The sequence below is a fragment of the Pagrus major genome, chromosome 9, assembly GCF_040436345.1.
Source record: "Pagrus major chromosome 9, Pma_NU_1.0".
Lineage (NCBI taxonomy): Eukaryota > Metazoa > Chordata > Actinopteri > Spariformes > Sparidae > Pagrus > Pagrus major.
The window spans coordinates 26,889,901-26,912,173 of NC_133223.1; the positions used below are offsets into that span (position 1 = coordinate 26,889,901).

The 22,273-nt window shown below is 39.3% G+C and overlaps 1 protein-coding gene across 1 annotated transcript; it reads left to right on the top strand.

Moving 5' to 3' along the window:
* The first annotated feature begins 1,359 nt into the window (after positions 1-1,359).
* Positions 1,360-21,362, top strand: LOC141002704 (alpha-1,6-mannosylglycoprotein 6-beta-N-acetylglucosaminyltransferase A-like). Its single transcript, XM_073474087.1, has 17 exons — positions 1,360-1,399; positions 2,551-2,616; positions 2,883-3,083; positions 5,024-5,085; positions 6,385-6,474; positions 6,601-6,666; positions 7,422-7,598; positions 11,056-11,225; positions 12,180-12,305; positions 14,936-15,069; positions 15,183-15,316; positions 15,674-15,817; positions 17,637-17,783; positions 18,121-18,234; positions 18,344-18,418; positions 18,525-18,682; positions 20,960-21,362. Exons 1-17 carry the CDS (start codon positions 1,360-1,362, stop codon positions 21,156-21,158), a joined length of 2,103 nt encoding a protein of 700 aa, XP_073330188.1. The 3' UTR covers positions 21,159-21,362.
* Positions 21,363-22,273: the final 911 nt, after the last annotated feature.

Sequence of the window (22,273 nt, forward strand, 5' to 3'; positions counted from 1 at the left end):
ATGTTTCATAACACGTACCTCCTGATGATATTTGCGTTGTGGCATGTGAGTGAGCTCTGAGGAACTAAAATAACATGAAATATGCAAAGTCATGAATGGAGATTAAACAATGGACAACTGAACTGGACTTTGACACTGAAGAATCAATATGAGTAAACCAGGTGGCTGTAAAACATTATAAAAGACTTCCTAATAATCATGAGAGAGGTATGCTGATAAACTGGCTGGCCAACTGGTTGTATCAGTTAAGCATCACTTTTGCATACATTTGCCTCATGAGGTTTCCAGTGAGCAGAGTATTTCCACCTGACAGCACAGTCAACAGGCAGGCACTTTATTCTTTATAGATTAGATAATAATTATAGTTGTACGTTCATTTGGTTGTTTTGGAAGGATTGACCAAGACTCTAAAGGTAAGTTTTTAAGTTTTATTGTTATTGCTGTGGACACTGGAATTATCTTGATACTTTAAAGACAGTTTCACTGTGTGACAGATACTTTAATGACCTCGGTAAAAGCAGAAACACTGATTCAACTTTGTTACTCAAGTAAAAGTAATAAAGTACAGGCTCTGAAAAGTAAAAAGTATCCCTCAGAAGGACATTTCTACCATTTCTGTGTTGAATACTGACACTTTGAGGACCCAACCTACAATCCTAAAGCGTTAGTATTTGATGAGTTACACTCAAAAGTCAACTTTTCTTACAACCTTTAAAGTCAGAATTCTGGGATTAAAATCAGAATTCTGACAAAAAAGTCCGAATTGTGAGATAAAAAATCTGAATTGTGAAGAAAGTCTGAACTTTTTCCTCTTCTGTATATTTCACACTAAACAGCAACAACAGAAATCGTCGTCCATCAGACACATTCATGCACTCACGTCTCACCACTAAGCATACAGCTTTGTAAGGAAAACTTGCCTTTAATGTAAAATCATCTCTTTTTTTTGTTGTTGTTTGTTTTCTTTGTGCGCTGATGACTGCACCAGACTGATTAGAATAATGAGAAAACCGACACGCATCGTGCAATGGACTTTATTCGTGCTCGTGGGCATCAGCTTCATCTGGTGTCTGAGTTTGTCATTTTTCATCCTGGTCTGTATCTTTCATTCACCCATTGACAACACAACATACAGTGTACTGAACAAATCCTGAGCTGTAACTCACTAATTCAATGAACTAACCATGACTCATGTCTTGTAAAACCTCAGCTAGTTACATTTAGTTCACTACTACTACTAAAATGCCTTTTGATACCAGCACTCTGTTGCGTGACTCTGTAACTCTGTGTTTTGCCTGTATAAACTGATTTTAGGGCAATGCTGACACGGATGGCATCAGTTTGACTCGTCAGAGCAGAATGCAAAGCAAAGCGTGGGGGGAGAGCAGCAGGGCTCAAGGTGAGAAGAGAGCGCAGAGATAACAAGAGGAGTGATGACATGGATGAGGGAGCAGCTGGAGGATTCAAGAGAAATATACAATAGATACTTCACCCTTGGTTGTTGGTTCTTGTCCCTGAGCCAAAATAAATATTTTATCTGCTAGGTAACTTCTAGGAATTTCTCCCAAGGGATCGATGAAGTTTTATCTTAATGTACAATATCACACCATAGTTTATTTGTTGTTTACATTCTGTATTATAGTCCAGGTGAGATGTGAAAATTTTGTTCATTTTTTTCATAAAAGCATAAAAACTTGGTACACTTGAACAGTTTGGGGCTCTGAACAGTATCAGAAATGGAGCCATGACAAAAAATGCCTCACGGCGGCTGTTTAACTTTACGCCAATAGTCAAATGACGTATTTTGCATTTTATCTCCTAACCGAACATGATACATGTTACAGTGTTACCCATTAAAACATCCTGACCTGTCGGTTGAATAAGGCGTGAATTCAGTGACGTTTTGAGAAGAAAAGTAGAAATATTATCAACAAATCGGATAAAAAATATGATGATCAGAAAAATGCTGAATATCTGAGCTGATAATCTGTTGACATTATGTACTTTTACTTGTACTTTTGATAATTAAGTGCCTTTCACTTTTAGCAAAGTATTATTTAACACAATGTCATTACTTTGAGTTTAAGTATGACTTTTGGGTACTTTATACATCACTTTGCTTATAGATCACCTTCATTATCATTTGTATGATCATCAGTAAGAGAAGTATTAGTTAGTTTTTGTTTTGTTTAGTTTGTCTTTATTTGTTTGTTGCCTTTATTCGTCACTATAAAGCTAGAAAAATAATGTACAAATGGTATAAATATGAACAGTACATTGAATTGGGAGCATGAGAAGGGATAGTGGAGGTTAAATGCAGGGTGAAATTTAGGTAACAGTGGGAAAAATATTTGAATTTAAAGGGAGATGGTGGTTACATTATGCTGCTTTTTGTCACAAAGGATTTTCTCCATCGTGTCAGAACAATCTCTTGCATCCTTAATTACTGTTTTCTGGGAGATATCTTGTCAGTTGGCACCTCAACCTCTGCTCCCTTTCCCTCTTCCTCCTCCCTGACCGTCCTTTATCACCCTTCCCTCTTTCTCCCAGACATAATGAAGAAAATTGCCAAGTTCGTCGATGATCTCCTGAACATCGTGGGACCCCCTGGCAACCGTGAGCAAACTCTTCTCGTCTGTAAATCCACACTTGTGTCTCAGCCCTCAGTTAATAAAATGATTATTTTTTTATCTTAAGAAGCATTTCAGTGAAGAAGCACAACTTCTCTGCGTAGTTTTTGCAGACTGAATACTGTATGAGCTGTAATTGTTTAATTCGGGTTATTGCCTCAACAGCTCTTCTCAGATGCAAGCCTCTTGAAATTATGTTCAAAGCAGAGAACTAATTTGTCAAGTGAAGACTTGCCACTCTCTCCCTCTCAGTCTCTCCCCCGCCTCCTTTGAAGGACTACAAAGAAGAGTTCAGAGTCCTCCAGATTAAAATGGAGGCAGAGACAGAGAAAGGAAAACTGAGGGACGATATGGTTAAGGAGCTGCGATCTGATAAGGAGCGACTGCAGCAACAAATGGCTCACCTGGAGGAACTCCTGAAGCTGCAGGCGATGAAAGAAGTTATCAGGGCCGGTAAGGAAATCAGAATGTATAGAGAGACATATGGCTGCTGAGGAAGAGCTTTAAAAATGGGTCAAAATGTAGTTTGTAGCAGATTTTACCCAAAAATGAGTAGATGGTGCTGTTGTTGGGGACTATTTCAGAGGTGTATGAATACACATCTGGTGGTCTAGTGAGTTTATGGTAACAATAAAGTATATGTGGGATTTAGTGACAAAACAAAACAAAAAAAACAGTTTTTTATTCATCATAACAATCAGTCGGTGTGCATGGCTAACTAGACAATTCTTGTTTGCAGGACAAGTCTTTGTCTTGTTTTGGTCTCTTCACAGGCTTTGTTGGCAATTAGAAAAACATAGAAGTTCATCAGATTCTTTTCTTCAGCATTTCTTTGTTCATAAAACACAAAGAAAGATAAACATGTTATTGACACTCCAATAAATATAGTTTAAAGCCCAGTTCAGACCAAAGATTAGAGATGAGTCAAAACAGCTTTGCAGCCGTGTGAATTTGTCAGTCTCGGTTCAACTCAAGCCGGCTGACGTTGTCATCAAGTTTCAACTTAATAGAGTAGTTGCTAGGGAGATGATACAGGGTGTGGTATTGGTGTTGTAAACCGGAAATTTTTCATAACCTAACATAACAAACAATGAATGCATTCATTTGGAGTAAAGAATGAAAACAGGTCAGTCAACACTGCGCACCCAATAAAAGGTTTAAAGGTCATATTGATAACATTTTTATGTAGACAAATCATTAAAGAAAAAACAACACATATACAGAGCTTGTAGAAAGTTACAGTATAAAAGTCATTTTTCCTTTCCTTTTCCTTAAAAACATTATTGTGATTGTGATGAATCTTTTTGCAACGTTTGTCGGAACCAAAATCATTGTTTTGTTGAGATAAACTGTGTAAGAGTTCTGACAGCTGGTTCCAGCTTCTAACATGGTTTGTGAGCCAACAGTAATATAACGCCAGGGGAACCATGTGGCATGTGTTTCCTCAGCATCCAGAGGCTTGGTAGTTGCCAGTTTGTGGGAAAAAACTTTAAAGAATAGATGATTTCGACAGTAACACAGCACACTGTACTGCCCTGATTTCAAACAACAGCGTTATGACGTGAATTCAATGGAAGGGGGAGATATAAAACCACATTTAGTGGCTGAATGTTATCAATAACACCTTTAATTTGTAATAGTTAAGAATACAATCTGAGAGCTGTGGGGTTCTATTGATTAAAATCTGGTTTGATGAGGAAATTTAAAATCCCCCCCACACTAGCAAAGAAATGTACTCAATGTATTCTTCACATACTAAGAAAAAAAAGTCCTCCCTTCAAAAAGCAAAAACATTCATGAGGAGCATGCATTGCAACCCCTCTCTCTCTGGAAGAAGAGGGGAAAACTCACCAGAAGTAGAGCTGGACATTGATAGTCCAGCCAAGAGTTGATCTCCTTTCCTAGCTCCCTGTCAACGAGGGTGGATGACTGTGAATCCTGCTACATCACCAATCCACACTGATGGATGTTTATGTTCTTCCTAATAAAATGTGCTAAACACTCAGGCTGTTTGCTCTGCAGAGTATCAGATGCATTTCAGGCATTTGCCCCTCAAAGCTGAAAACCTTTAGCTTCTGACTTACTGGGAGAACCTGCTTATTAGTCAACCAACATCCCTTCAGGGGCTTTCACACAAAGGCAGAGAGAACGACCTCAATTGTTAAGTATTTTTAAATTATCCAGTGAGGACCGGATTGAAACTACTCATGTGAACAGCAAAGCTTGTCTTCCTCAGCATGCCTTAAATGTTAATCAAGACTTCTAATAAACGTATATATGTGAAATGCTAAAGTAAACAGACATCTATGTGCAGGAAAGTTGTATCTTCTTCCGTTCCACCATTTCTTTGTTAAGAAAGCTGTTTTTGTGTTTCTTTGATCGTCAAATCGAAGAGGATAAAAACTGCCCACTGCCTCTCATGGATGGATACCCACACTGTATGAACAAATTAAAGGTAATATATATATTTTTTAATCATTGTAATTGCAGCCTATCATTGAAATATAATTGCTAGAGATTTTTAATGCTACATTGCTGAAAAAAATATACTTAAAATTACATCAGCTCCTTTTGATCTGAAGAAATTGAGCTGACCTGCCTGATCTCCTCCTGAGCTGCTTCCAACATCGTGGCTCCAAAAGGCCTCGACGTAGGAATTACTAACAGTCTTCTGCTGAAAGATCTGAGGCTGTATTCAGGCTCGTAGGATTAATAATAAAATGTGTTATGTGGACTTGTCTATTGGATTTTTGTGTGCTGTCTTGCATGTTAAACTAGCTGAAGTCTGGAAAGGTTGTTTTGAGTGAGACAAGACAGAAAGTCACAGCAAGTCACAGTAATCTAGACGGGATGTAATGAAAGCGTACATGGTGTCCAGAATCTTACCGGATAAAAATATCTCATTTTTGAGGTGTTACGAAGTTGCAGAAAGCACAATTGAAAAAAAAAAGGAGAGATTTAAAAGAAGAACCAGAGGTAGCCTGCCTGATCTCCTCCAGCAGCTTGTTGTAAAGTCGTGGGGCTCTGACTCCAAAGCTCGTAGAAATAGGTTAAATCCTAAAGAAAACATGCTGACAAGTGCAAGAGAGAGAAAAAGTGACAAAATGGCAAAAAACTGCTATCGCTGATGCCCTTTTAGATGGCAGCTGTTTGATTGACAGCTCAATGGTTCAGATATGCCTGTCCTAGAGCCTAAAACAGAAAATGATTGATTGTATAGACAAGTGATCCTCTCTCTCTTCCTCTCCTCTCTCCTGAGCCACTTAGACATCAGCCTCCAGATGATTGAGGCATCATGTAGCCAATGAGATTTCAAATTTGGTAATACATGGTTTATAATAATAATATACAATATACAGTTTTTAAAGCCCTAAATTTGGAAATTATGCAAGTTTCTGTGGTTTTATGCTCTTGGAATAGGCTGTTTTTCCACCTAAACACTTGTTTTTGACTATTTTATATGCAAAGTTAGTGTAAATAAGAAAATAATAAAGACCTATCATTAATTTTTGCCCCTGTTACTCTCAGGCAGAAGTATTTGGAGGTCATAATACCCAACTGTTCCTCCATCTTCCCCCATGATCTTATCTTTACCTGCATAGAAACCAATAAATATTTTAGTATAATCAGATTGAATTACACTGTAAATCAATTGCTGTGAATAAAGTGTTAACATCTCTTCAATAGCTTATCTTAAGTTTTGTGTTCCACTGGACCATTGCGTCGATCATGATGTTGTTTGTCGCCCCTCCAGTGGATGAAGGAGATGTGGACGTCTGACCCTTGTTACGGCCGTAATGGGGTGAATGGGTCCCAGTGCTCCTTCCTGATCTACCTCAGTGAGGTACCCAAGCGGTGTCAAGTTCTCATATCTTACTCAATTCTGTAAAGGCACAAAGATGAAAAGGTGTGTTGTTTTTGTGTTTGTGCTGGTGTGACGGCCTCCTCTTTCTGTCTGTGTCGTGTGAAGACAGAGACCTGGTGTCCTCTGCTTCCAGGCCGAGCGATCCCCCCAGCTGTAACAGTAAGCTCAGAGGTAACGACAAAGTTCAAAGAATGCAATTTGTTTGAATGTACGGTGTGTATTGGCGTGTGGTGTGTGACGGGTACGTACTGTATATAATCTTTACAGACCTGCAATTCCTTGAATTCTTCTCGTTCTTACAATTTCTTTCATTGTTGCTTGAATATGTCCCTTTTCTACATCACCTCGTGGTTATGATGTCATTTAAATGTGAACTATAAACTCCATTTATCATCACAGCAAAGCATTAAGTTTGCAGATTTCTCTTGAATTTTCAAAGTGAATGGTGATGAGTGCAGAAGCCCTGAGGGGCAAGTGAAGAATTTATTTTCTGTCTGATCTAACTTGTTTTCTCTCCTGTGTTGATGACTTGAGAACCGGTGGGTGGTTTTGTTGTTGTTGTTGTTTTTCACTCTGTCTCACACATGAAAACTAAACTATACTTAAAATAACTAAATAATTCATGTTTTCACAGATGGAAGGAATTAAGGAAGATTGTCCTGGCAAAACTGTTTTATTCTCACCAGTTCTCAAGTCAGAAATACAGGAGAGAAAATAATTAATCAGACTTGAAAGTGAAGAAAATGAATCACCAGCAAAAAAATAAATTAATTCTTCACTTGCCCTTCAGGGCCTCCATAGGATCAGGATAGGGATTTAATTTAATCAGTGCTAAATGGGAAGGAAGTTATTGTATTGTGAAGGGATTTAAAGTCCAAAGCAAATCTACAAATGTAGAGTAAGTTCTGTTTTCCTCATTTTTCCAGGTGGGGTCTGAGCCTGCAGTGGTCCAGGTCAATCTAACTGGTCTGTATCCATCCCTGGAAAACAGAAAGCAGTTCAAATGGGTTCACCAAAGAATCCACAGTATGGAAGAGATTTGGGTCGAGGCTGGACGCTCTCTTTCAGCCAAATACAAACTCACAGAGCGGAAAGTCAAACACGTAATGTATCTCTTATTATTGTTTTAATTGGAATAACTGACAATTCACTGACACTGGCCCTCTTTAGTTTTTTCTCTACATGTATCAAGATTTCTGCTCTCACACTGCACGTAGTTAAATGTGATACACTAAGAAAACACATTGGATGAAAACAGTGACTTTAAGTACTTTAACTACATTTATAAAATACTTACATGTAAATAATCTTACATCTAATTCTAACAATTCATATGTAATGCTAAGGTTTTTTTTAATCAACCTTGAAAAAATGTGAATAAATCACATAATTTAGTCTGATTAATTAAATTAATACATAAACCTGACGTGTTCAATTCAGTTATTCCATTATAGTATAAAGATATGGTGAACTTACCTTTTCAAGTATTATACATTAAGTTATGCATTTTAAATTGGATTTCTAATAAATCACACATCTATTATATCATATTGATTCAACATGATTGAAAAGCCTTTGCATAAAATGTTTAAATATGTCAAATGACAATCACATACATTATATTTGAAGCTGTTACATGATGGTTTAAAGTGAATTATTATTGAAAGTAAAGTGAAATAAACTATTATTCAGATTTCAGAGAAATGTAAAAAAAAAAAAATGCTACAAAACAATTACAGCCATGTCTCTGCTCTAATCACAGACCTTTTTCTGCAGGAAATAAAAGCTTCAGCTACTGTTTTGGAAACCACTTAGAAAGAGGAGGACACAGATAGTCGCTCCTCATGTTTTGAATAAAAATAAATGGACTTGCATTTCTATAGCGCTTTCCCAGTCTACTGACCGCCCAAAGCGCTTTACGACACTTGTCACATTCACGCAAGGTGCCAAGTGCTCATCAGGAGCAATTTGGGGTTCAGTATCTTGCTCAAGGACACTTCGACATGCAGCCAGGGGAGCCAGCTACAAAGATGCAGAGTGACAACTAATGACATTTGCTACTGTACGAATTTCAAGTTACAGTCAGCCGGTTTGGTGTGTACAAAACCAAAGAAGTATAATCTGGGAAGAGACTGGTGCTGATGGCATATGATTGATTTGAAATATCCACCCTGGATAATGAGCATAACAATGCATTGTTTTGAAAATGGGCAGCACTTCCTCAGATGAGAAAGAAAGACGTACCGGTCCTGCTGCCTCCAGATGGCTGTAAAAATGTAATTAGCCTAAGAGAAGGCTGTCATACATCTTACAGGCAGCTGTGCAGGACTGATACTGGTATAGGTTCTTAATCCAGCCCAGTACAGGCTCAAATTCAGATATTATTTCTGATAGTTTTAATGTGGGGGAAATCAGTATCCTAATGAAACAAGCAAGTAATATTGAAAAAGGCATTCATGTGATTTTGGTGAGGAGTGGCCTGGGCACAAAAGTTAAATAATGCCAGGAAAAAAGTAAAAGGCTCATGGCTTTGATACCTGATATTTAACACCTGAATGGCACTACTATGCATGACAAACATCCCAACTGGCACTGGTATGTTCATTTGAAACAACATACATCGGCTGGGATGACTCATCCAGCTAACTATAGCACATCCTGTCAGACTAGTCTGATGAACGAAGCCTTTCACTCATAATGACGTAGTCCAACAAGTTTTTAATAGACACTCAGGTCAAGTATGCGTGAGAAAGAGTTTCATTTCATTTCTTCCTTCTGTGTCTGACTGGAGAAGCAGCCCTGAAACAGAGAGCAGAGGAGAGGCTGCAGCCTGATAATAAATTACACCAAGATGTCGGAAAGTGCAGAACTAAAGGACCTTCAATTTAGTAAATCGACTCGACTCATTCGTCTTTGAGAGACACTCAAAAAGAATGATTTATTCACAAATCTAACATCACTGCTTGACCTGCCATAGACCAGACCGGCACTTACAGGCACTTCGCAAAATATCCAGATGCAAGTGAGTGCAGAGTTTGCTGAGAGTTTATTTTGATTACATTCAGACCGTTCACACGATGCATTGAAGGGATGTGCTAAACAACAACAGAATCACACAGAGCTGACATCCCAGGACATTCTCACTGCCAGCGCGTCAAATACAGCAGCTTGGTCAGCGGCCGTATGCTTCAAATTTTGATGCTGTTGTTACCCCTCTATCTTCATGTCTTGAAGCGCCCTGCTAGTGCAGTAGTGTAAAGAGCGAGAAAGTCCAAGTCAAGAGGTGGCTGAGGTGGTTGGATGAACCATTCACAGAACTCAGAAGAGTCAAGAGTGATTTGTTTTTTCATTTATTCTCAAGAACCCTAGCGCCCTCAGTACACAACACACCATGCTAATCATTTAGCAACATAGCAACTAAAGCATAAGCAACACAAACAGTGCACACCCACAAAGCTGGTATTTCATGCTGACAATACAAAACTAGTCATATAAGAGCTGAGCCTCTACAGAGTCAAGGCAGACAAACAGTTGTATTTGGATGGAATAAACATTTATAGTGAAACATAAGAAGACGTTTTACCTGCTGTAACATGAGAAATCTAAAATGGCACATATGGTGCTCACAAGTGTTGCCTTTATTTTGGTACCAAGACTTTTCATATAGACCTTGTAGTTATAGCAGAAATATACTCTATTGAACTTGGGCAAGTCATTTTCAAAACACTTCTTCTCCACAGCTAAAGAACTCCCTATACAATCTACATGCAAGTCGATCCGTGACTTGCTTATTAGGGATTAATTCAGCCTGGCTCTCTAATCACCAGCGGTTGTTGTAACTCCTATTTCAGGATATATTCATGTTTCTGTGACCTTAGAGAGAGGAGAGAGGCCTCTTCATTTCTGAGAGGCGAAACATCGACAAGAAACTGAAACAAGTCCAGATGTCTATGATACAGCACTTTTATTATTACCATGACCTGGATGACTGAGAACCTTCATCGTCATAGTTTGAAGTTTAAGGCCACTGAATGTGACGAGTTGGTTGTGAGAACATGTTGAATATCGAGCAAGATACGGTCTTTACAGCTAGAAACCTCAATGATTTAATTCTCAAAAGGCAGTGCAAAAAATATCACATTCGAGATCTATACCGTTCACGCTCAAAAGGTGCTCTGATGACCTTTCTATTGCTTACAGTTGCATGAAGTGCATGGCACATACTGCATGATTCTGCTGTTTCTTTCAGTGCGACATGAACAGTTTCGTAGTCAGGCACATGGAATGGAGACGTTTTCATATCTTGTAAAAAAAAATGTACTTTTTAAGAGGTAGACAGTCTGTCCATTACATTACTTTGTAGAAAATGAGTCATCATGAGTCATCACATGTACCCACGCTATCTTTACATACCCAAAAGGCTTCTGATAGGATACACACAATGGCCATGCTACATCGAAAACTATATAACATTTGCTTGTATCCTCCATCACCCTTATTTTTTGTCATATCAATGTTGCATCTGGACATCTAAGGGTAAACAAAGATATTCTCCCACAGATCCTGGTGCATCCTGGGGCTCTGACAGATGAATCTGGGTTTAAAATAGCAGACTCTGCCTTCATTGGTGGACCCCTCGGAGAGCTCGTCCAGTGGAGCGACCTCATCGCCACACTTTACATTCTGGGTCACGATCTTCACCTTTCTGCCTCCATACCCGACCTCAAGGTGTGAGTATGCACACAAAAAGAGCCTTTCTGTTGCAGACTGCTTTCTGTCAGGGTGACCGGTACTCTAGACCACATTCACACGGTGGCCATTTTCCTCTGACGCTCACAGTGGTAAGCTTGAATTCTGGGATTATGTTATGCTGCTGTTTTCCCAGGTAGTATTATATTCCCGGGTAGTAATTGTATAAATATAAGAAAACACAAAAATTGGTGGATAATGGGAAATGGATGGTGAGAATCCGGCATCAGGCCGTATTTCAAGGTAAAACAACATATTTGATATCCCTTTAGCTAACGTTACCGTTTGATTAATGAAGTACATTTCACTTCCACTTCACTCAGACATGTCAAAGATTTGCTTTGATATTTTAGAGATAACTCACTCCAATTGTATCGTGTCCCACTATAGGACATTTATGTTAGCTAGGAAGTAGTTGAATGCTAGCAGTCAACCGCTAACATTAGCTGATGACTAGCGGCTGCTAAGGTCATCAAATATGTTGTTTTACCTTGAAATACAGCTTGATGTCCCTCAGGATCATCACTATCCATTGTCTTTTTTAGTTGCTAATAAATAACACCATATTTTAAAAAGGTAAAACTACATATTTAATAACCCATTAGCTAAGATAAGCATTTAGCCACTTCCTAGCTAACATTACCATTTGCCTACATTCAGTGTTTCACGTCAAGGATATAATAAATATTTCCTGGATGTGCATTGATATGTTAGAATTAATTTACGCCTTTTCCTTTTCGTATTGTATAACATTATCAAACAGTATGTTAGCGAGGAAGTGGTTGAATGCTTTCCACCCTGGGCATGGCATCAGAGGAAAATGGCGGCCATGTGAATGTTTTGACAGATGAAGTTTTTCGAAAAGTTTCTTTCAATTGTTTCAATAACTTTATTCCTGTATATCCATTCTTGTGCTAATCCCCCTCTCTCTCTAGTTCTCTAGGGATCATGAGAAGTGGCTGCCCACCTCGTCGTTCAGTGAAACCAGACCTGATTTACACAGACATTGTCGGCCTTCGACAGATACAAGCAGCACTACAGACATCTTGGATCAAATACAAGTGAGTAGCCTAGTCCTGACATAACTTAAATGTGTAAAGACGATGAGAGCTTTGTTAAACAGTAATGTAATTTTATTCAAAGTATCGACGTGTTTTATTTGTTTGCTGGTGTATCATCAGATGAGTCACAGAGAGGGAAAGGAAGACTAAACATAAAACTTTGTCTTGAACTTGAGCTGATTACAATTATTCATCCTTTAACAGCGCCAGGGTTATGCTTGGAGGATGAATTGAGGAGTTTCACTGTGTGTTCTGGTCAGAGATGTGGACTCGAGTCATTGTGACTTGGACTTGAGTCGACTGGAGTCCCTGTTTTGATGACTTGCAACTTGGCTTGGCAGAAAATAAATGACTTAGACTCCACTTGGACTTAGATGTTGGACGTTGAAGACTCGGGACTTGACTTGCCTTAACGAAGAACTTGACTTAACTTGACACAACCTGTGACTTGACTTGCTCAAGAAAAAAATACTTGGGACTGACTTGAGACTTGGACCAAATGACTTGAAATATATCAGAAATATCAGAAAAACGTATTTCCGACTGGGAAATTTCACGTGAATGCCCTCTTAAAATTGAAACAACAACTCCGAAAATCAGAGAAAATTTCAGTACAAGAGTTACCAGTTACGTCACATGACGATAAAACATGGCGGCGAAAGTAAACATACGGTTGATGTTAAGGAACTTTTGCTAAAGTCATGTATTGTATAGTCTTGTGTGGTTTCCGTTGCTCTCCCTTGTCACTCAAATACTGGAAACAGCTGTCAACGTGTTGTTTAAACACTCTGAGAGATAAAATGCAAAACAACTTCTCTTTGGTGACCATGTTACTCCCACATTTTAATATGACGCTGTCTGGTGGTACAGCAGCGGATACTTCTGTGTCTTTTGCCAGATGACAGCAGGGTGAACAGACTGTGGCTGGAGTGGGTGTTGTCTTTAAGTACCTTTGTCACGGTCAGTTAGATTTCTAAGGCAATGGAGGTTGTTTAACCATGAAAATAACAACCTGCATAACAGCCCACGCCATATCACAACATTGTCAAACTGTCTTTTGTTTTGAGAGACACCAAGCAGCAGCAATTACATGCTGTGCTTTTAAAGAATTTGTGAGTTATATGAGAGTGGGAGCATATGCATATACTGTATGTGCGTGATGTCTATTGTTGGTCATTTCAACATTTAAATGCTGAAACATTCAGCATTTGTTTAAGAGTTTGATGACTCATGGAGTGATGACTTACCAAAAGTATACTTCAAAGAATTAAATGTCATTCGGGCCCCATTTTATGGAGCGAACAGCAACACATGAGCCCCTGTTTTAAGAAAAGAATGGAGTGATTTGCATAACCATGGGAGCCTTACTTGGTCATTTATTATTAGTTTAAAAATACCAAAAGAGGGCAGCTTTCCTAAGTTACACCTGAATCTGATACAATGTTTTCCCAAATGGCACATGATGGGACAGAATGGTGAAATACATGTTAATTGAACCATACATGGACGGGGAACTGCATGGATTCACACCTCCATGTGCCAACTTTAAGTCACCGTTATCTCAGTGTGAATCTATATTTGTGAATGCCTTGTTTACCCATGAGAATGTGAGCTGTAGGAGGACTTCAAGCCTACTGATGCTTATCAGCTTAAACCTGCTATTCCTGTAAATGTATTCTTGACTACAGTTAAAGCAGACAGATACATCCTGCTTACACATTTTCTGCGTGCTGATACATGGCCCTCATATAATGTATTTATACCTACTTTATGTAACTGTTTCATTGCTAGTTAGTTCCAATAAAGGGAAAAATGAATGCTTTAGTATGGTTTTTGAGACAATCGTGCGCTTTCAACTAAGTGGCAACAGTTTTGGGGAAGGCCTTTTTCCATTTTAACATCACAGTGCACCTGAAAAACTGACCTCACAACACAGAAGTGAAATAGAGTGAAATTTTCATGAAACATATTCTTCAGGATTCATGTAGATGGACACAAGTTTTAAATTACTATATTTCGTGTCCGCACCATTTTTCTTTGATCGAATGAAACGACATTTATGAACCACGCTCCAGTCACAAGAAGGTGGGAACTGTCATGCAATCCAGGGTTTGCATATAGCCTGTGGTTAGGTTTTGGCTCCATAATGTTAGCTACTGTTGCTCTGTTAGCAGGCACTGAGACGTACATAAAGTCACTGCCTTTGGACTGTCGAGGAAAATCCGATCTGAGTTCTTCACAAAGAAATCCACAGTCCAGCAGCATTAGACAACTCAAACAAATCATCCACAGGCGACCAAGAGAGACGGGGAAGGTCTCATTTTTCACATCGCGTTACAATACGGTCACTTATGACCAATGAAAAAGTTACAAATTGTTACATAGAGCCTCTTTAAAGTGAGGAAGAAATATTTTAAGTTCATGATAAAACTAACAAAACTTAAGATAAAATTGAATAAATCTTAAATTGTATCTATAGGACTCACGTTGATTGAACATGGACACCATCTGAGGGAGAGCTCACAGTATATTAGCCTAAACACCAGTTTTGCGTGTTCACATGCTAACAAAGTGATTGCTATGATGTGTATTAATGTATTTAAGAGTGTGTTCCTCTGTGTGTCAATCAGGTGTGTGATTCGCGTGTTGGACTCTTTTGGTACTGAGCCGGACTTCAATCACGCAACCTGGGGCCAAAAGCACAACCTGACGAGTTATTTTAGCGGCCTGCACCTGATCCCGATGCAGTTCAACACCATGTTTCGTATGTTTTCTGTTTCGTGCTCAGCAGCTAATTTCGACATATCGTTGATTGACCTGAAATCGTAACTTTTTCGTCCATATCTTAATGAATGTGTTCTCTCTTACTGTGAGCAGCTCATACGCCAGACAACACGTTCCTGGGATTCGTGGTGCAGCACCAGCTGAGCTCTGAAGAACGTCAGCAGCTCGAGTCTACCAAAAGAGAAAACCAGGCACTTGTGTATGGGAAGAGTGCCACGTTTTGGAAGGTAACAATACACAGACGTATTAATTTGAGAAGTATTCAGGGTGGATACAGGTTCTAGATGGAGTTTGCTGTAGAGAGAAAACATTTTTTTCTATTCACTTTTTATTACTTGTTAGGAACACAGTTTTGATTGCTTTTGCATGTCTTGAAAACACTTCTGTCACCTTATACTACCTTTCAGGTAATTACTAATTTGTGGATGTCGTCTGTGGGTGTTTAGTAGTCTGTCGGTCCCCCCTTGTCAGCTAGACATACCCATAAAAGACACACTTGGCGAGGGAGAGGTATAATTTGTGCCATGTCCACTGATTGATTTTTCAGCAGGCCAACCTTTGTTTCCTCTGCTGTTACGCCGCAGGATAAAGAGGCTTATCTGGACATCATCCACCGGTACTTGGAGATCCACGGGACGGCCGATAAAAGCGCTCCAATTCCAGCCTATGTGAAAAACCACGGCATTGTCAAAGGCAGTGAGGTACAGGTCCTGCTGAGACAGAGCAAGGTGAGTGTGTGAGGGATCGCTCAGTTCACGTCAGGTGGCTTCACTTAGCCTCTGTATTTTGTTGACTTTGACACAGCACTTGCTTATGCAGGGTTTTTATGCCCAGCAGTTGAACAAAACACACCGGTGGATGTTATATTAAGAAAAAGTTCAAGTACTAATCTAAGAATACTTTTATAAATGAGGCCCCCTGATCTTTTCATGTCGACAGCAGATTGAGGGAGTTTATGCTGCTCTTTCCTCAATGAAGGTGAAAGAGTGGCTGGTGAGGCAGTCCTTTAACCTTTTTCTCCAGCCATATTGTCTGAAGTAGACAAGTGCCAATTGATAAGGTACAGAGCAAGAGCGGTATTTGGTTTAGGATGGATATTCAGCAAAATAATTTACCCTGAATAAGACTTAAAGATCCTTGGTAGCACTTTATAATACAGCCTGCGACTCGTAGTGTAATTTCCTGGTATTTACCATGTCATTTTTTGCAAGATGATAAAATCTAGTAAGTAGGTACACAGTACATACAAAATAGTATAACTGCTTTCTCGTGTCTTCTAAAATTCCCTAATGTTACTCCTTGTTCCCCTGTACCTAATTTTAAGTGCCAATAGGAACCCAAAAGTACTGTGTATATATATACCTATTCATATAATGAAATTACACACTAAGTCGCAAGCAATGACACGGTAAATTACACTATAAGTCGCAGGCTGTATTAAAAGAGCTACCAGATATTTTAATGAGCCACTGACAGATTCAAGGCGAGCATATTTGCTACAGTAGTAACTATATTAAAAAAAGATTACTGTGTCTTGTTTTATCTGATTTAAATACCTGATTCATGTGTATGTGTTTCTATGAAATTATTCAAAGCAACTAAATGCATACGTGTGTACTATTTGTTTTACTTTTGTTTGATTCACATGAAGTTATTGTCGTACTTTTTTCCCCTGATGGAGCACTGAAAGGGTAGCTGTTGCACTGGGGACAAATAATAGGGATCCAAATAAATAAATAATATTTAATGAATCTAAATGGACTCTAAATTGTCTCAACAGTACTGTCAACATCAATTACAGACATGGATCATATGAGAATCTGTTGTATTTGGCCATGTTGTAGTGCTGAGGTGGTGTGAGCATTCCCTAAATTCAAAATCATGTTCAATTCTAGAAAAACTGGGAAAAATCATGAAGTATGAATGTGATCAATGGATGTTAATTGGTTTCTGAGCTGTTGTAAAGGGCCTGGGGGAACTACTGCTCAGCAATTTCAAATAATCTGTATAGGATTTTACCATTATTCAGCATGTTGTGTTGGTGTTTGGAAATACTGGATCTAAACTTGAAGTGAATATCATTTTCAACCACCACAAAAAATGCATTTCCACATGACATTAGTTTGTAATGACAACCCTTCCTGCCTGTAGGAGGTGAATTTATCATTTATTTTCCTGGTGTTGGCTGGCACCATGTGGTGGCAGTAAAGAAGTGCAGCTGGTTCACATGTTAGTACATTGTATGTGTCAAGGAACCTAAAAAAAGGAGGAAGGGTCATTATGTCACTGAATCTTGCTTTGGGGCCAGACTGTGGTGCCAGCTGTATTGAAGTCTATGGGAGAAACACACTTAAAACCAATATATCTGGGTTGTATGACCTCTGATGAAGAAATGACTCCAGAAAATGAAAAAACACTTCAGAGAGAAGGTACCACGAATGATTGACAGGGCTAAGAATATCGTGACAGACGGGGCACGTCTTATCGATTAGATTAGATTGAAGTGTCAGGAAATCTAAGCTGATGTTTATCTGTGGTCTGTTGTAGGTTTTTGTGGGACTGTCTTTCCCTTATGAAGGCCCTGCCGCACTGGAGGCCATAGCCAACGGCTGTGCTTTCCTGAACCCCAGGTTAAACCCTCCGCACAGTCGGCTGAACTCAGACTTCTTCAAGGAGAAGCCCACCATCAGAGAGGTCAGAGGTCGTATTCAGAACTCGGGCAATACAATGATCTGATTGTTAAAAAAAAATGAAACCCTTGCTTGTATGGCGGCACCTCTGCTAGTTTGTGGACTCGTTATCTCTTCTTCTTTTTCTCTCTCTCGTTCTCGTTCTCATTTCTTTAATGGAAGCATTTGCACTGGCGAGTGCCCAGATCAAGACGGCCTATGTTTTTTTTTGCAGTTCTCCATTACATTTTCTGTTGTTTATGTGTACATTGATGTGTATCTTTTGGATGCGTGGAACCTCACACATTTAAATGTTGACCTAGTTGATCTGACTGTCTTTTCCAAATAAAATTGGGCTGCAGTTGGCATCCCAGAATCCTTACGCCGAGGCGATAGGAGAGCCCTACGTATGGACGGTAGATATGCAAAACTCGACAGATGTGGAGAGAGCTCTCACTGCTATCCTCAATCAGACTGTAAGTACCTTCTAAATATGGCTCCAAATCTACCTGTTTTAACAAAGAGCACAACAGAAATACAGAGAAGAATCCATTTGATGAATCAGTTCTTGAATATACATTTCAGATTGAGCCCTACCTTCCCTATGAGTTCACCTGTGAAGGGATGCTCCAGAGGGTCAGCACCCTGATTGAAAAACAGGTTGGAGGATTGTTGAGGGAGGGGTTGGGAAAAGATGAGATTTGTAATTAGGGGTAAAAACGCTGCTTTTATTTATCTTCTCATTTTGTTCTCATTTTGGCCTCAGGACTTTTGCAACAACACAGAGACTTGGCCTCCACTGAGCGCGCTCCAGGTTGTGAAGGGAGAGGTCAACACTTCCTGTAAACGGGCCTGCCAGGAGGCGGGGCTCATCTGTGAACCTGCGTTCTTCCCACATCTGAACAGCGGCGAGAATCTCGCCAGGTCAGTTCACACGTGTTACTTTGCATACACATGAATGCAGTCACATAAATCGTAGTTTGCTTTAAAGCTGGAGTATGAAACTTTTGTCTCCCCCTTGTGGCAGTTAGGTTTCTCTGCCATGAGCTCGACATGGCTGCTGTAACAACATCCAGAAGCAACATCCTAACCCTAACCCTCTCCACAGACACACATTTAAAAACTTGGATATACTGCAAAATACAGAGAGATTTAACTTGAGGGTTTAAGGCTCAATCAGCAATGTGTGAGATCATTTAGCAGTGGCTTCAATATAAAGGATTTTCATTTGTATGTAAAAGTTCCATACTCCCGCTTCAGTATGTACACTTACATTACTTACATTAAGCAACATCATGCAGGCAGTTCTGACCAGATAAAACAAAAAAAAAAACTCATGTCTGCATAGTTGTGTGTCTTAGCACAGTTTCTTGGAGAGCTTTGACCATTTTTTTTTTGTTTCAGTTAAACAACAAATCATCACAGACCGATAGAGCTTCAACAAGATCCATTAGAGGGTTAAGAAAACTGAAAGTAGAATAGAATAGAATAACTTTATTGTCCAGCCAGAGCAGGAAAACTGTCTCTGGTCTCACCCAGGGAAGTACAAACGCAAACACGTCCACAAACTGTACAACAGTCAGTGCATTCATACCCATACTCTTATATTTCAGTTTTTCTTTTTTTGTTTTGACAGAGGTATTCTGTACTGTTGCCCTGAAGGGAGCAGCTCAAACTCAGTGTAGCTGTAGCTGCTGTGCTGTAAAGATCATCCAGCTGCTTCTGTTGGCAACATATTACCTTCCCTGCTGTCTTAACAATCCTATTTAGCTTGTTTCTATTTACTAAAGCCAGGTGCCTGTACTAAACAACGCTCTCTATCAGACTGACAGAGCCAGAATCCACCCCGTTTACCTCTATTTTGGAAAATTCACTACATAAATGTAAACAAAAAACAAACAATAATTTGATACAACACTGGTTTGCACATGATACAGTTTGTCAGAAATACTCTAGCAAACAGCTACAAATTAGAAGCACGGGTCAGATTACATGTTTTTGTCAGTATTTCTTTAATACTGCACACGATGCCTATTTCTCACACATTTGAAACATGTTAACTGGTGTGCAAAAAACAAACATTTTTTTATAATTATTTTGTTTATATATTTTACCTCTTAACTTATATTCTAATTATTATGTAAAAGTTTGTGGTGGTACTGGTAGTAAAATGCTTACAAGCCAGCCCAAACCTACATTAAAATATAAAGAAAAAACATGTAAATCTAGAGGGGATGCCCAATGTCAGGACAATAAACCAATAAACAAATGCCTCTTCAGGGTAAAATCAAACTCAAATGTGCTCCTACAAGCCCCAGTGAAATAAATTGTCAAAACTGAAGGTGTGTAGGGGATATAGGGTTTCAAGGGGTTCAAGAATAAAAACAATTTCCTCACTAGAATGATGTGGGGCAGCCAAGAAAACACGATAGGGCCTAAACAGACCAGAGTTTCTGTCTGGAAATCAAAGGGAACGAGATTCTCAGTGAGTCACGAACAGATACAGAATGAGTGTGAGAGCCCCCTGGGTGCCATTTCCCCACCTCTTTTAAGCCTTCACAAAAAGGGAGTCGTCACACCACGACTGGCTGGGAGGGAAATGCCCCAAGCTGCTTCCACTCCTCAATCAGGAGTCAGTCTCCCCACCCTGCGCACAGGTGATCTGAAACCCGTGCAGTTCCTTCAGAGGGATTTTGAAAATCAGCCCAAAACAAAGAAAGATGGCACGTCTTAAACAATGGGACTGCTACAGGTTTATAACTGCCGGCCCACACAGGAAGCCTCTTCACCACCACTCAGTTACACTGAGCCAATTTTATCAATTTCATCTTGAATGTGTCTCAGTTTAAAGAAGGGGGAGAGAGCAGCTACAAGAATAAAAACTCTAGTTGGTAAAACAAAGAGTCTGTCGTGTTTTCCTCTGAGCTGAGCCTTCCAGGCACATTCTCTGAAGCTTTAGTCGTTGTTTTGGTTGAGAGATTTTAACCAGAAAAATTAATCATTCCTACTATGTAAACATGATAAGAGCTTGATGAAAACGGCACTTAACCTTTCTGTTGGTGCAGCCTTACAGGTTTTACAGGTTCTGAGCAGTCAGGGCAGTCTGAGTCTCATCCATCTCTGATTGTATTTGAATTACCTGCTTTAAGTTTCAATCCACAGCTGCTGATGATTTCTCTCGTTTTTGTGTTTTTTTTCCAGTTACAGTGTAGATTGTCAAACATCAGAGCTGTCTGACAGTCGTGTGGTGTTTCCAGCCTACAACAGTAGTAAACACTGTGTGTTCCAGTCTGATCCCCTGCTCTTCAGCTGCGTCAGATCAGACGAGTCTTTGATTCGCATCTGCCCCTGTAGAGACTACATAAAGGACCAGATAGCCTTATGCAAGGCGTGTATATAATATCCAGACAACAGAATTCAGCCACTGCCTGTCTGTCACTGTTGTGAATTATCCAGGGTGTGTTTTTTTTTTCTCTTGTGAACCTGAAAAGAAGAAAGCAAGAAAATGGATTCCTATCTTCCAGCCATCTCCTTGAGGTGCACTTCGTTTACATTGTCTTGCCAGAGCAGCGAGAGTGCAAGCCGACTGTGATGATGATGCAAAAGTGTGAAATTGAATCCGGGCAGGTGAGAGAACGTCCTGAAGAGAGAAATGTTTTTATTATATTAATGTATCAATATTTGTTTGTCTTTTCAAAATAATGCTCTGTTGTTTCACTGAAGTCACAGAGTTACCCACGCAGTATTCTGTAGATTCATGCCATAGATTTATGAATGGTGGAAGTACACTGTGAAAAGTACACAGTTCTAGTCCGAATAAACAATTTGTATCTTCCACACTGTAGCTGACTGATGCTGGTTCCTGGTGATGATTACAGAGGCATGAAGAGTAGTTACCACAAACACAATACCAGAGAGGTATCACTCATTAACATGTTTTATTACATTTGTTCAATCCAAACCAAAGCTGAAGTTTATGCATGGCTCAGCGCAGTAACTGCCTGGATACATGAGGTCAACAGGCAGCCAGTGGTGACTTCTTTGGAGAGAACCAGGCCAGCTGTTTCCTCCAGCTTCCGGTCTTTGTGCTAAGCTAAGCTAACAAGCTGCTGGCTGTAGCTTCATATACACTGTAGGCGACAGAAATAAGAGTGGTATCATATATTTCTCAAAATATCAAACTATTCCTTTAAGGAATCACCATTACATTAGCAACTGGTCCCATATGTGTCAAACCGTTACCTGAGATCCTTGAATGTAGCTCTGCTGGTTTTTTATATTTGCTAGCTGGTTGGTCTGAGTCAATCTTGTTTTAAAATGGTTTCTGTCATTGTATTGGTTTTATTGACATTATGTTTTTTTAATTTTGCTGACTTTGGGGTTGTGTATTTGCATTTCATTGCCTTTTAACTTATCTGTACAGATTTTTATTTTATTTCCCTGTACAAGTAACTTGTAACCTTGTTAAGAAAGATGCTTTATAAATAAAAATTATTATTATTATTATTATTATTA